The 16,142-nt window shown below is 50.5% G+C and overlaps 1 protein-coding gene across 1 annotated transcript in view; it reads left to right on the forward strand.

Moving 5' to 3' along the window:
• Nucleotides 1-1,662, forward strand: part of IQCA1 (IQ motif containing with AAA domain 1) — a 199,992-nt gene extending 198,330 nt beyond the window's left edge. The window contains exon 29 of the mRNA XM_069465364.1: nucleotides 1,537-1,662. Coding sequence (XP_069321465.1) covers nucleotides 1,537-1,662 — 126 coding nt within the window. The remainder of the gene's footprint in view (nucleotides 1-1,536) is intronic.
• Nucleotides 1,663-16,142: the final 14,480 nt, after the last annotated feature.

Genomic DNA, 16,142 nt, shown 5'->3' on the forward strand with positions numbered 1-16,142 from the left:
TCAGTTTGTTTAGGGACATATTTATTGAGCAGATGGATACGTGGAGTGACACCATCACACTCTTGAATAGTGTGATACTATTGCTGTAGCTGCTTGTAATGGGGCAAACCCTGAGAAAATTACCTAATTGTGTTTCCAACAATGTATCAGACTAAGATCTTGCAGATTCTTCAAATACATTCTACACTCCTCCATGGACATGATGGAGAAAATATTCAACTATAGTAATGATAAAAATGGTTAAAATGTTAGCTAATACTGACTGCTTATTATGTGCCTGCCACTATTAACTCATCCGGACCTCACAATCCCCCTGTTTTGCAAGTGAGGAAACAGACACAGGGAGGCGTGGTAGGCAGGAGAATGGCCCCTCAAAGACATCCACATCCTAATCTCTGGAAGCTGTAACTACATCAGGTCACGTGGCAAAGAGGCAGTGAGGTTGCAGATGGAGTGAGGTTGCTGATCAGCTGACCCGAGCACAGAGTGCCCTGAATTGTCCTGGGCAGTTTAATGTCATCATGAAAAGTGGAAGAGGGTCTCAGAAGAGAGAACCGGAGAGAGCAGCATGAGGACTCACTCCTACCCCAGGTGGCCCAAGGTTGCTACCTGAAGATGCACCAGGGACCACAGCCAGAAAAGCAGGGGGTCTCTGGAAGCTGCAAAAGACAAGGGGACAGATCTTCACCCAGGCTCTAGGAAGAACACACACCACAGACACGTTTAGCCCAGTGAACCCTGTTCCAGACATCTCACCTGCAGAACCAGAACATAATAAATGGACTGTTCTAAGCTACTGAGTTTGTGGCCATTTGCTACAGCAGCGACAGAATAAACAATCCAAGAGGCAAAGTAACTTGTTGCAGGTCATACGGCTAAAAAAGTAGCAGAGCTGAAATTCATACCTCACTCTGAAGCCAATGTTATTAACTATGTTCTATACCGTGTCTCGATGACTTAGGAGTTCATCACCGTAAGTATTCAGCCACCTCACCTGACATGACAAACAGCCAGGGCTAAAAGAAAGATGAGAAAATTCCCAGGTACTAGAAACAAAGTTACCGTCAGTTTCACGGCACAGTCAGTCACAGGCACTGAGCACCGGGCTGGTGTTTCCGCCACATTTTCCTCAGCATCTCTGTCCCAGTATCTGAACGGCCGCCCAGTGTTCACACGCGGCCACCAGTCCAGCTCCTGGTGACCGTGTGTGAGCCGTGGGGACCACTCGCATTACCAAGAAAACCCCCGTCGGGACAGAAGCCGCCTGGGAAAACAGGTGGCTTAGTGGGGAAGGATTGTTGGTGACATTTAGCCTGTGATTCTCGGCACCTGCAAATCCCTGAGGGAGAAGTTTTGAATCACACAGAAATACAGGTGGGAACCCCAGTGAGAAAGAGTTTGTGTTGAACACACATTAAACGCCCAAAGGACAGCGGCCGCCGGCCCCTTCCTTCTCAGCTGCTCTTCTAGATTTTTAACAGCGTCCCGGGGCACTCGTGCCGCTCTGATCCTCTCCCGCCCTCTGTTCCGTTTCAGAGCTGGTACGCCAAAACCCCTCTGGGCAAGAGGCGAGCCCTGGCCTTAACCGGAGGCAGCCAAGAAAAGACTAAGGATAAAGGGAAAAAGAAAGAAAAGGGGAAAAAGGAGAAGAAGAGAAAGTAGTGCCTTTCTGAGGACCACCGTTGAGTCTGTCTGGGGGAGACAGCGCAGCTCTCCAGAGAGGGGACCCAGCGCCACCGCCGCCTGACGGAGCCCGGGGAGGAGAAACAGATGGCGGCGCGCGGACTCACCCCCACCGCGTGTGCCCGGTTGTGCCAGCAAGCCTGGCACCGCCCGCGTCCGTCACAGTCGTTTCTGTCACTTGATCTACGTATGACTGAAACCCACAACCTTTCCAGGTTGGCTGCTTCATCTCACCAGAACGCGTCGTCAGATTTAAAATGTGACAAAGAACATTCTACTTTGACAACTATTGAGTGATGACTGTATCATCCGTACACTCGCTTCTTATTAATCCATATACACTGTATTGTATCTTGCACATGTTTTAATAAATTAATTATTTGCTCCAGTAATATATTCTATACAATGGAATAAAGCTCTTGCCCTTGAACTTAGTAATTTGGTTGCTGGAGCTGAAACAAAACCTTAAAAATGAACCTTTCCAACATCCTAATTCTGAAGGGGAAGTAAGTGAAGTCCAGGGTGGCACTGCCCACACGTGGAACGCTGGCCCTGAGCCCCCGGCCCCGTCCAGCACTCACGGCCAGCACTGACACTCCGGCCAGCCCGGGGCTAGCTGAAAACCGCGATGTCAAACTGGGGTAAATGCACCTGGAAGAGGAAGCCTAAGTGAAGAAGTAAAAAAATGGTAACTAAGAAAAAGATTAAAGAGTACAAAATGGTCAAAAGAGAAATTCGAATTTTGTAAGAGCATGAAAGGTAAATGTGGAAGACAGCCAGGAACCCACGTCCGAACTGTGGTGAGAACACAGTCAGAGGAAGCAGACGGGTGGGACAGAATTTTAATACCTGACAGTTTGGGGTTACACCACGGAAATTCTCAAGCTCTCCTGCCCCACAGTCCAAGTTCGATCTCCAAGTTTCCCCAGAATTCCCAGTAACTTGGATCATTGATGCCCAAGAAGACTGGTGGTTTCCAGGTGTCTTCTGGCCACCCGCATGTCCCCCCGTGCTGGGGTCTGTACACAGTAGACTGACACAAATTGGGACAGACAGATGGTCACAGGCTGATGGGCCCTGAGCAGCCCTGCGCTCTCCAGCAGGGAGTCCCCCGAATCTGTCCTCTTGAACACACACTGCTGCCTTCTCAGAGTCCTTACACAGACCTGCCTTCTCATCCCAAAGGAACCCAGTGTCCACAGGCGCAGGGCCTGGCCTCCACTTACCCACTTCAGGCAACGTCTGGCCAAAGCCTGATGTGGCCTGAGAGGTGGCAGGCTGCCCTACCCTGACCTCCGGAGACATTCATGTCTCCAAGATGGTTCCACCAAGATCCCTGCACATGTCCGGGAAGCTATGACCCAAGAAGAGAACTCAAGGCTCTGGGATTTGATGTTCGTTGCAAAGTAACGGGATCTGCACTGTAAAGAAATGACAATTGTGAGGGTGAAAGTAAACAAATTTTTAAAATACCGTTTAACTTGGTCTTAGTTTAATGACAAACACACTTTTTCAGAACTCATATAAGTTTATGTTGATAAGGTTTTAAAATAATAATTAAATGCTGGAAACTTGATACATACACTTTAGAGCAGCGGTCCCCAACATTTCTGACACCAGGGATCAGTTTCATGGAAGACAGTTTTTCCAGGGAAGGGGGTTGGCAGGGAGCTCAGGCGGTGATGCAAGCTGTGGGGAGCCTGCCCGCCACGCACCGCGTCACCTCTGCTGTGTGGCCGGGTTCCCAGGGTGGAGGCGGAGGCAGAGCTCAGGCGGCGTTCCTGTCCAGTGCTCCTGACAGGCCACAGACCAATACCGGTCCACAGCCCGGGGATTGGGGACTGCAGCTTTAGACCACTATCCAATAGAACTTTCTCCGATGATAGAAAGTTCTAGATCTGTGCTCTCCTAATGGGAGTAGCAAATAGTTACCTGTGCCTACCAAGCACTTGAAATGTGGCTAGTGCAACTGAAGAACTGAAGTTTAATGTTATTCAATGTTAATTTCATCTTAAATAGCCACGTGTGGCTACTGTGACTAATGTACCGGACCATGCAGCTTTAGAGTAACTCGAGTCTTAAAATTAATTGGTAGAGATGGCCCACCTCTCCCTTCGATGTGCTCGCTCCTCTTCTCCTAGCACACAGATACGGAGACGTGATTTCCACTGGCCACTGTTTTCTCCCAGACGATGACGTCCTGCCCTTCCCAGTGCCAGGTTTGGGCCCTTGTCCTGCAGGGTGCCCGAGCCCTGTCTGAACCTTGGCTGCCCCGCCAGCCCTGCCCCCGGTCACAGATGCGCAGTGTTTTGCACACTGCCTGCAAGCCAAACCCCTCGCATGTCCCCACAAACCCCACCAGAGCCCAACACACCACAGCTGAGGACATGCTGGTACTTATGTCCCCACCTCCTGCTTTGCATGAGGGTGGGTGTGGAGGGGAGATGAATGCACGTGTGTGCAGACACCCACGCACACGTTCCACTGCTTTTACACACATGGTAACATACCATATACACTGGCCCACCCCCATGCTCTTTTCACTTAATAATATGTCTGGGATATTGTTTCACATCACTACATCTAGATTGGCCTCATTTTGTACTCCCTACGTAGTTATCCCATGTTATGGATATACCGTAATTTATTTAATTGGTCCACTCTTTGGCATTTAGATTATTTCCACCTTTTTGCTATTTCATTCATCCTGCAATAAATGACCTGATATATTCTTTATGGGCATGTACCCATTTCCTAGAAATTCCTGGGCCAAATTACCTGTGCATTTTGCATTTGGGAGCTATGGCCAGACTCTCCTCTAAAGAGATGCTCCGCACACTACCCACCCACGTAGGAGAGGGCTCGGTGCTCACCCATAGAGCGGGCCCCAAACTTGCTGGGCCTGGTGGCAATCTGACACCCCACAGTCCCCCTGGAAGGCTGGGCAGCCCTGAGCTGCAACTCCCACTTCCAACTGACACAGAGACAGGAAACTCGACAGTCCCGTGGGAGGAAACGGAAAGGAGGCGATCACTGGTGGGCAGGCGGGGGGATCAGTGGAAGGAGGGGATGCAGACCCCTCGAGCTCTGCTAGGGCGTCAGCCATTCCTGGGCCATTATGTGACAATTAGCGCCTCTTGAGCATGTTCTTAAGTAGAGGGGACAGTAATTAATGTCATTAACCCTCATTAAGGGAGCATTCTGCAGAATGGAGTCTGATTAAAGTGGAATTTGAGCTCCGCACTCTGCCCGCACTTAGGAGTATGCAGGTCCCAGGTCCGAAACCGTTGCCTGGTGTCATAGCGTTGCTTAAAAGATGCTCCTGAGAATGTCAGGCTCAAACACCTGTGTGCACAAGTAGCGAGTTTAAAACCCTAATGCTAAATAATCCACTCTTGAGACTCTTCCAAACTTACACCCACATTTAATACAAAGGCAGTGATTATGGTCGGGGTCACAAGAGTGACACTATTTTTAGCCATGCATGACACTATGGGACCCAAACCACTGACATAAGTGGCTTCTGATGTCCTTGAATTTGGTATAAGAGAGGCATGGGTGATGCTAACAAAAGCCAATGAAGCAATAAGATTCAATGTGACTCAAAACCAAGCTGGCAGCCACCCAAACTGTGAGATTTGGAAAATCAAAAGGACCTTGGCCCAAAATATGTGTCTCAAAGCACCTGCAATCTCCAGGCTAACACGCGGTAGCCTGGACAATTCCATCTCTCTGAAACGCACAGCTGCTGCGCAGCGGCGCTCTCTGCTCCTTCCCCAAGTCCTTCATCAAGCACCCGCCGTGTGCCTCACCCCCAGTCTAGTGGGGGAGGTGACATTGATAACGTGGCCATGCCAATGAATGTGCAAGGCCAGGTCCGTGCCAGGGGCGTGTGTAACAGGAAATCCAACCTAGTCCGAGGGATCAGGCTCAACAGTGCTGGCTTCATTCCTGCAAGAACCCTTTTCTGGTGGAGAATCTGAGACTTTGTGACAAAGTGCCAAGTCTGCCTGATTCCATAGCTCTCCCTAACAGCTGCACTGAGCACCTCCGTAATCACCCAAGACGGCGTATTTAAGGTCCCTGCCCAGGGGATGCAGTCGCTAGACACTTCTTGCCTTGCAGATGTTCAACAGGAGAGCACTTCTCCTGTGGAGCTTTGGGGAGGTGACTGGGGACCCAGGAGTGCGGGGAAGTTCCTGCTGCTCCGCTGCAAACTACTTCTGTTTTCAGATGCCTGACTCGCCTCCCAGGCAGCTAAGCCAGTTCCCCCACGTGGCAAACACACACAGCACCCTGCTCTTCGGCCAAGAGATTGAGCGTCTTAGAAATTAAGTCTCTGCCGTCAGTCCCAGTGGTTTAGAGCAAGGGCTCCAACTGACCCAAACTCAGAATCTCAGCCAGCTCTAGCATTTTCCGTGGGCATGCACTTAGTCTTTTCCCCGCTGGGCCATTGCGAGGAGGAAACTGAGCTATGACAAGCAGCGATCCTGGTACGATGCCTGCACAGGTAAGTTCTCAGCGAGCACCGCTGCTACTCTGTCACCCGGGGTGCCCAAAGTGGGCCCTGCCCAGCACAGCAGGTGCAGCAGGTGCAGCCCTGTGACAGGAGGAGGGGGCAGCTCCCTGCCTCCTCAGGGCCAGGACAGAGGGTCCTGAGGGGAGCCCTGCTGGGACCCTGCAAAAGCTGGGACCCTCTGCAGGCCCCCCACCTCAAGCCCTTTCACTCTGCTCTGCTTGCCCTGTTGGAGCCCTTTGGGCTGTGGCACACCTCTCTGTACCACGCTGGATACGCCTGGCTCCGTCTCCGGAGCCCTCAACCAGCCTTGCCCCAACCTGCAGGGGAAGGAAGGGCCATGGCGTCGTGGAAAGCTTGCTGGCTGCACTGGGTCCTATTTCACCAACTTTCTGAGTGACCTTGGGTCAATCCAGCCACACACACACATACACGTATACAGCATATGCACATGCATGCAGATACACACCACACACTACACACCTGCACACACAAACACATGCACATGTCCAAGCCACACTATATACACACATCACACATACATACATACACATGTGTACATATACACACAAACACATGACACACACATGAATATGCCACTCCCTGTATACACATACACATCCAGGCACAAAAACACACATGCCTACACATATCCCACACATGCAAATGCATAAACACCCACACATGTGTACACACATGCACACACACACACGCATACACGTGCAGTCCCACAGCCGCCATTATTTCCTCAGCAGGGCTGACAGCAGGTGCCCGTGGCCGGCATATCCCTGAGCCTCCGGCGTCTTCCCGTGGCTGCAGCAGGGACAAGAGCCGCTAAGGGGGTGCCCGAGCAGGTGTTCTGGGTGTGTTTACTGTTTACACCGAGCACACCAGGAAAACATTGGCTTCCTGCTCCCCGTGGGAGTCAGAGGAGACCCCAGCTGTGGCAGGAAGGGCTGACGCAGACCCCCAGGGCGCCCAGCTGCGCCTTGAGCACAAGAAGGGCAGGAAGGGCCAGGGCTGCACCCTGGGGAGCAGCGTGGACGGTCACCACGCTGGAGTGCATCTCCGCTCTCCCGGCTAATGGACTTTCCAGGTCACAGCGCGGCTCCCCTACCAGAGACCTGCGTCTGCCTGAGAGCAGCCGCAGGGAGGCCAAACACGGGGTGACCGGGGCCCGTCCAGGGGAACCCGAGAGACATATTTCCTTCCTCATCCAAAGAAGACCTGGAGTGAACTCCATGAAGAACCTTCTAGCTATAAACTCCTCTTGTCCTTCAGACAGAGCAATCCAAATACAAGGGACTGGTAAACCCTTAACTGGTGACGGTCTTTGGAGCCACTTCTGATAAGAGGAGCAGTGGCCAGGCTAACCGGGCCTTCCAAACAACCAGACTTCCGATACACCTTTGAGGCGGCACCCAAAACATCACACGGCAAAGTCCTCACACACCACAGAACGTTCAACCCAGACACAGCGAATGTCACTACCGTGCTGAAGTTTTTCTCCTGAGAGACGCGAGACCCGGTGCTTATGAAAGCGCAAACAGCTGGAGGTCAGAGCCTGATGCTCCCACGGGGCATGCGACTCTCTGAGCACCCTGGCCTGTTTTAAGCCCAAGAGTTACAGTGTTCGAGCCAGAGCCCTCTCTGGTCAGAGGTCGCCCCCGTCTCAGAGAGCAGGGACACTCTTTGCCTTTGACCTATGCCAGCTGCCTGCGCAGCCATCTGAGTCAGGCTGCCACGGTGCCACGCGGGAGGCAGTCCTGGCCCCGGGGAAGATGGTGGCCTCTGCGTCACCCAGGAGGCTGTGAGCTCTCTGCTTCCAAGCTGACATCTCACTGGCTCTGCCTCCACAGTCACACCTATCCCTGGCAGCAGCTGTCTGTCTCCTTGACCTTGCTTTCTGTTTTCTTAGCCTTCTGCTGGTGGGGACCCTCTGCAGAGTCCCGAGATGGCGCAGGACTCACTCGGAAAGGGGGCTGAGCCTGCAGGTCTCTCTTCCTCCTCTTCTAAAGACTCCAGTCCCACTCCCATGATAACCCACTAATCCCTCAGTCAATGAATGGATTCATACATTCATGAGGTCTCTGCCTCTTAAAGGCCCCACCTGTTAATACTGCCACATTGGGGATTAAGTTGGAACGTGAGTTTTGGAGGGGACAAATATTCAAACCATAGCATGCACTATGCCGGAAAATGCCTTTACAGACTCATTGTTTTGAAATAAAACTTTCCAACAGTCTGTTATCAAAATTCAAATATCCATAACAGGGGTGTAAACATTTATGCTTCTCTTGAATCATGACACCAGTACACAGAGAGCTCGCCCGCTAGGGCGTGAAGTGGAGATGCCACCAGCTCCTAGCGAGCCTTCTCAGGCCTCTCCCCTTTCCCAAAGGCCTCCCCTTCCCCTTTCCTGCCTTCCAGCATCCCAGGTGAGTTTTACCTGGTCTTGACCTTTATCTAAATGGAAGTGGAGAGTGTGTTCTTTCATGTCTGGCTTCTTCTGATCAGCATTTTGCTCGTGAGTCTCTTCTGCTTCCTTGCAGGTAGCAGCGGTTCGTTCACTTCCATCTCTGTGTAGCAGTCCCTTGTAGAAACCACAGTTGGGTTTTTTTATTTTACTGTCAGCAAACATCTGTCTTTTTTCTTCAGTGTGGGGCTAATATGAACGATGCTGCTGTGCACACCTGTGCGTGTCTGTCTGCGCACGTGTGCACACAGTGCTGTTAGGTATACGCCTGGGAGAACAGCCGCGACCCCAGAGACCATCACAGGTGGTCAGCAGTGCCACGTGGTTTGCTGCAATGGCTGTCCCCATGTCACCCACACCGGCAATACATGCAAACTCCCGCTACTTCACATCCTCCCCCACTTGGTGTGGCGGCCGTGCCAACTGTGCCCACTCTGCAGTGGGTGTAGTGATATCACACGCGGTTTCCTTTCCTTGCCACTGATGGCTACTGAGGTTGCATGCCTTTTCACTCAGCATAATCCCATGGGAATACTTGCCAGGTTGATGCATGTGTCAAAGGTTCATTGCTTTTTATTGCTTAATAGTTTCCATGATGTGGATGCACCATAGTTTACTAACCATTCACCTGTTGAAGGACATCTGGGCTGAATCTAGTTTTTAGCTATTACAAATAAAGCCGCTATAAGGATACGTATACAGCTTTCTGTGTAAACATAAGTTTTCCAGTGAAAACCTGGGATAAGCACCCAACAGTGCAATTGCTGGGTCTATGGATGTTTAGCTTGGTAAGAAATTTTCCAGAATATCAAACTTCCAGAATGGCAGTACCGTTTTACACTCCCAACTGCAGTGTATGAGTGATCCAGTTTCTCCACATTCTCTTTAGCATTTGTGTTGTCATTGTTTTTTTAATTTACCCTCTTATAGGTGTGTAATAATTGATTGATTCATAAGGATTAAACCAGTGTTGCATTTTCAAGTACAAGGTTATATTTGTGATGTATTATCTTTTTAATATATCATTTTATTTTCTTTGGTAATATGTGGCTTAGAATATTTGCATCTATGTTCTTAAATAAGACTGTTCTATATTTTCTTCTCTCATAACATTCTTGTTACATTTTCATATCAAGATCTCATAAAATCAGCAGCAAAATATTTTTTATTATTTATTTTCTATTCTTAGCAATAATTTGTTTATGTAAGATTAGCATTATACTTTTTTAAAGGTTGGTAGCATTCACAGATGAATCCATCTGGAGTTTTCTTTGTGGAAACTAGAATTTAATTTTCTATTTAATTTAACACATTGTAAGATTATTCAGGTTTTCTATTTCTTCTAGTGTCAGTTTGGTAAGTTATATTTTTTAAGGAATTTGGCTATTTCATCTAGAGTTTCAAATTTATTAGCATAAAGTTGTTCACAATATCCTCTTAATTATCTTTAATATCTGTAAAACCTGAAATGGTGTCTTATTTTTGATTCTTGATGTTAGTTACTTATGCCTTTTCTCTTTTTTCTTGATCAATTTCATCAGGGCTTTATCTTTTCTTCAAAAACATTTCCAAAGACCCAGTTTCTGGATTTGATGGCCATTTATATTGTAATTTTTTACTTTATTAATTTCTGCTCTTTAGCATTTCTTTCCTATATTTCTTGCCATTTAATTTGTTTTTCTTTTTCTAATTTCTTGAGGATAGTTAGTTTATTAATTTTTAGTCTTTCTTATTTTCACTATATACATTTAAAACTATAAATTTTTTTCTGAAAATCTATCTCTTGATAGTTACCAAGTCTAAAAATCAGCTCCAAATGTGAAATGTAATCAATATGATGCATTTTAGGGCATATATATATGCATATAGAATTAGAAGGGCATGTATCAAATTGCCAGCGATCTCCAGATAATGAGGTTAATGCTTATTTTCTTTGTCACTTTTCAATTTTTGCCAAGCTTTTCCAATTTAATACACACTACTCTACTTTTGCAATTAGCATTATATATACATATATATAAAGAGCTATGATGTACACGTGTAAATTAAAAGAAATTAGCTCACAATTTTAAAATGGAGGCTTGACCCACTATAATGCTAGGTGTGAAAACATGGGGTAGAGTGAAAAAAATGGCTTTAAAAATTGCACAAATTTAATAGATGTAGGAAAGCAGATTCAGTGGTGTCTCATTTTAATTTTAATTTTGGTACTAAAACTTTATCTCTGTATGTGCTTAGGGAGCACATCTGGAATCCTATGATAAGTTTTTAAAAAGCAGATAACCTGTCGAACAATGGAAAATATGAGTTTTAAGGAATCAATTAATGACCAAAAAAATTATAGAAAAAAACATGCATTCACTTAGCTACACGATGGCCTAGGAGGTGAAGGGACACCGTCACCTGAACCCATCTCTAGAGCACAAACGCTGGAGGAGAGAGATGGGAGAAGGTGGCCCCACAGTTCCATCCCCTGGGAACGCTTTACTGCCCCCTCCAGGCGTGGCTTAGCGTCCCGTCACACACCAAGGCCTGTGGTTGGCTGTCCAGGCACGAGCTTGTCTCCAAGAGGAGACCCAGTGAGACCCGTGTGACCCCAGTAACCCCCACTCGCACCTCCCTACCCAGCCGGGCAAATCCACAGTCCTGGCCTGCTCCTTCTGTCCCCTGTGCTGCCCTGACCCTGAGCCCAGTACCCTCATATCCGCTTCCCTGCGACCACCCTCTCCCGCCACCACAGCCCTGGCGGGTGGGAATATGGATGCAGAGCGGAGTCGGTCAGGTCGCCTGCAGAGAGTGAGACAGGAAGGACGCAGGCGGGCTCACGCTTGACGAGAAGGCCAGCAAGGGGGGCGGCAGGAGCAGGCCCCTCTGAGGCCTCCTCCCTGGGATCGGGAGAAACTGGGAGATGCAGGACGCCCAGCAGGTACCGAGACTCACAGTGGGTTCCAGAGCTGCCTGCCACTTCCCACACTGGGGAGCAGCAGCCACCTCCGACACCGTCTGCCCGTGAGAGGTGGCTCCGGCGTCTGCAGGGCTCAGAGGGGCGGGAGACGTCCTAGCGTGGCGGGGAGGTGGGGGGTAGCTCTGGGCAGAAGCTGAGGCACTGGGGGGCTGTGCAGAAACCCGCACGCGGTCCCGGGCGGATGCCGTCCCACAGGTGAGACAGGAGCCGGACTCAAACGACAGAGCAGGCTGGCATCCTCCCTCTTGAAAGACAGATTTTGCTCCACGTGGAAACCAATTGATTCTGCCTCAGCAACTTTCTCAATTTGCTAGAATTCTACAACCGACAGATCAGCTGATGGGGAATATTACTTTTATATAAAACAGTGAGCCGCAGACTTCAAAGGGTTCTCTTAGGTAAATTTAATTACGTCCTCCCCAACAAGACATCCAAAATACCCTCGCTTAGCTTTTGTGTGTGTATTTATATTAAGCACAATGCCCACATCCTGTGACATTAGTACTGCTCCTCACATCACTGGAAACACGAGTACTTTGGAACTGGTTGGAGCAAATTATAATGCACCCAGCCAGGACCTTTTGTTACGCGGCCCTTCGACAGTGGTGCCTGCCTGGCCTCTGAAAGCCGGGGGCCCACTGCAGTTCATTTGAGAACGTTCTACCCCAAGTTGGTCGTGCAAATTATTTTTGCTCTATGTGGAGAGTCTTTTTATTTTTCTCATGACATCAGGCGACTTTGAATCTTGCATAATACACACTCACACTCACACAGGGAAAGGGATTATTGCTCTACCAGGATTAAATGATGCTTCTAATAATGAGCTGATGAAAAACAGAATCATCGTGGTTTCGCGTTTGTCCCTGGAGTGCGGTGGTGCCGTGTCCAGTTGGGGAGGAACTTCTGGACTGCCAGGGTCAGTTTGCTCCTACAGAGCCTGGCCTGTGCCATCCTCCAAAAGCTCAGTCTCTGGATTTGGGCTCCCTTTAACCTTGGTGAAGCCAGTTCCTGCCTTTTCTGCTGGGCCCAGGAAAGTGGGGAATGATAGACCTGTCAGAGGCCAACCAGTGCTAACATGGCAACCAGACGGCAGAAGATCTCACCCGCTGCTTTGTGGGCTGACTCTCCAGGCCCGGGGGTGACCTCGCTGCTGGCCAGGCCGTCCCAGACGGTGGGATCTGTGGGGAAGGTGGACCAGCCTCTCTCCCACCAATAACGGACCAAACTGGGGTCGGCACCTGTGCACATAGCGCCGGAGAGCTTGCCACCCCTGCAGTGATTGGCACCCGCTCTTCCCGCCAGCATTGCTCCCCCAGTGGCCAAGGACACCCAACACTCGCTCTGCACAGAGCACGCAGAGAAGGGCCAGTCACTCGGCTCAAGGCTTTCGTCCTTGGTGAGGATGGAAACGTCCCTGGTTCCTCCAGAAACACAGGGAGAGCTTGACAAAGAGGTGGACCGTCGGGCACCTGTCCAGGGGTCCAGTGGAAAGGGACACGGGCACAACACTGGGATCACAGTGCCCTCAAGTGGAGATTTGCTGGCACTGCTGCTCATTGGTCCCAGATTAGGAACGTGCTCCACTGCAGCCAGTGCACGTCGGAAATCTCTGGCTCTGAACGTAAAGATGGTGGCATGTCGTTTTATGGATAAGTACATATATTTGCTAATAGAAAGTAAGGTTATTTGCCATATCCATTGAGTAAATGCTGGAAAAATATTTAAAGAGTGTCAGTCTTTAAATGGGGTCCTCTGTGCCTCCTGCCCCTGCCCTCTCGCCCGTCTGCACGTACTGGCAGGCGATGGCCACCACTGCAAGAAACAGGTGTCTCTTCCCTGGGGCATTGGAACACCTGGGGGAGGGGCTAGACAAGGTAGACAAGGGAGGGCAGGGTGAGCATTTTAGATTACACACTCAGTGGACCTATTTTGTGCAAGGCCAGGTGGCTGTCGGCCCCGTGCGGCAGCGTGGGCTGAGCGTGGGCTGAGCGTGGGCCAGTGGAGGCCTGTGTGCCTGGAGCAGGGAGCTCCGTGGGGGGAACGTCTGCCCTGGCCTGTCCCACACACAGGAAATGCGCAGTGCAAGTGACAACGTGTTCCAGTGTCCCCCTGCGGATTCATCTGGCCATCGCCACTCAGTTTTCCTACTGGGTCATTATTACTGGCCAGGCGCTGCCCAGGGAGGGATGACTTTGACTTAAAAGGAGGATCCTGAAGGTACCAACAACTGGAGGCGCCACTCGCTGCCCCCCCTGGCAGCAGAACCACATGTCCCTCCTTTTTTTGTTTCTTTTTTCTAAGTGTTGTTTTAATTGACACATAATAATTTTATATGTTTATGGGGTACAGGGTGGTGGTTCGATGTCTGCTCTCCTGTGTTCACTGCAGAGCTAGTCACAAATAGCCCAGATACGGCATCAACCTGAGTGTTTGTCAACAGATAAATGGATTTTTAAAACGTGGTGTGTATCCAACACGGAATGCTAGTCAGCATAAAAAGGAATGGAAGCCTATCATTTGCAAAAACATGGACGCGCCTAGAGGACATTGTGTTAAGTGAAGTAAATCAAGCACGGGACAAATACCGCGTGTTACTTGTGGAAGGAAGAGCCAGGTGGAGCCCCCACACCAGCCACAGCGGGGTCATTGTCACCTGGCAGTGTCAGTGTCAGCTGGCCACAGCTGGGTTGGAGGTTCACGCACACACAAGGCAGCGTGGGGAACAGAAGTTGCACACCAGGGCACACAGCCTCCTGCCAGCCCAGCAGAGGATGCCTGTCAGTCATTTCTGCCATCAGAGAAACTGTCCACAGGCAGGTGTGTGCCACACTGGGGAAGCAAGACCTGGTTGGGGACATTCCCTGAATCATCAGTGTCTGCAAATGCCCTCAGACGAGCCCCGGCTGATGGGAGAACGTTTCTGAAAGGCGGCTCCACGGAAGAGTGCGGAAAGGGAGGTGTCTGTGCACACTCGGTTTTGGAGGATGCCCCTGCCACCCTGTGTGCCTCTGTTAGGAACCTGAGCTGGGCTGCAGGAAAATGCCAGAATTTAGATCCAAATGAATGATGGGGAGAGGCCTTCCAACTCTAGTGGAGCCAGGAGGTCACCATCTTGACAATTCGCTGTGAGGCTTAAAATTAAGCTCTAAAAATAGCATTTTAAAGGGAGTCTCTCAGGCAGAATTGGCCGAGGGGCAGAGGTCTGCAGTACCTGGCCCCTGCCTGTCCCCCTCCGACCTCCCCACTCCCTGGACAGTGCATCCCTCGGCTCCACTTCCTCCCATGCCCTTGGGGGGTGGACAGGGGACGTGTGAGCTGGGTGCTACCCGGGGCTCGTCTCATGCCGGGTGTGGAAGAGGCAAGTCCTCAGCACTGAGAATCCAGGAATAGACGAATCCATCCAATGGTTCCTCCTTGAACCCTGGACACCCAAAAGCCTGACTGCTTAGTGTGGGCAGCGATGCGTGCACAGGTGGGACTCACCTGAGGACAGGCCCTGACTCCAGGAGACAAACGCCGCAGACGGGCGAGCCCACTTCCGAGGAAGCCCCCACTCCACTGCCAGGGTGTGGGTCATCATCGCGGTAAGAAAGGGGTGCAGCGTGGGGGGGGTTACCCGTAGGGAGGGGACATGCCCTGTTTTGGCCTCTATGGTAATTTACACGCAGGATAACATTAGCAAGGCAGCAAAGAGCCGATGTGTCAAGAGGTGTCATGTTAACCAGACAGGCTTAATTTCAAGCGGATTTGGAGAAAAGCAAAATGACTGAAAACTTGACAGCTGCCCCTTCTCCTTCTCCCTCATCAGAACGAGGCTCTGACATGCTTCCCTACAGCCAAATAAATCTGCGTTTGTCCACGACCATCTTTTTGTCTCGGCCAATTATGTCGGAATATCACGGCTGCGTTTACCTATGGAACCCCCACCACCGCCATAACCAGGGTGCACACACTGCAGGTGACGTCTATGATTTAGTTTTTGTTAGGGGTGTGGTGTTTTTGACAAATGTAATTTGTGAATCCTAATGACTCCAATTGACGGCGGAAAGAAGAGCCCAGGCCCCTTAGACAGGACGGTTTTCCGAAGCCCCTGCTGTCGCCTGGGTGAGCCCCATGGAACGGAGATGGCCTGGGTGACACGGGAGGCCAGGCCAGGACAGTGGGGGACAGATGAGTATATGGGGCCAATAAAATCTTCTTGAACTTTGGTTTCTTGGAGACAAGGTGGGGACATCACACTGCTTTCTCCCGGGGTGTCCTGCTGGCATTATTGGGTCAATAAAACTCCTAAGAGTCCCTGTCCCTGCACATCACCCCAGGAGCCCAGGGCCTGACTGCTGTGGGGGAGGGCGCGGCTGCAACACGATGCTGCCTCCCGCGGTCCCCTCCCAGGCACCTTCGGGCAGCCGGAGGTCAGTAAAATGTCCTCAGACCCTGCCCGCCAGACCGCATCTTTGCCTGGGGTCCCTGGGACTGCAGAGAGGACATAGCCAGTAAGTGGG

This window comes from Eulemur rufifrons, chromosome 1 (genome assembly GCF_041146395.1).
Source record: "Eulemur rufifrons isolate Redbay chromosome 1, OSU_ERuf_1, whole genome shotgun sequence".
Lineage (NCBI taxonomy): Eukaryota > Metazoa > Chordata > Mammalia > Primates > Lemuridae > Eulemur > Eulemur rufifrons.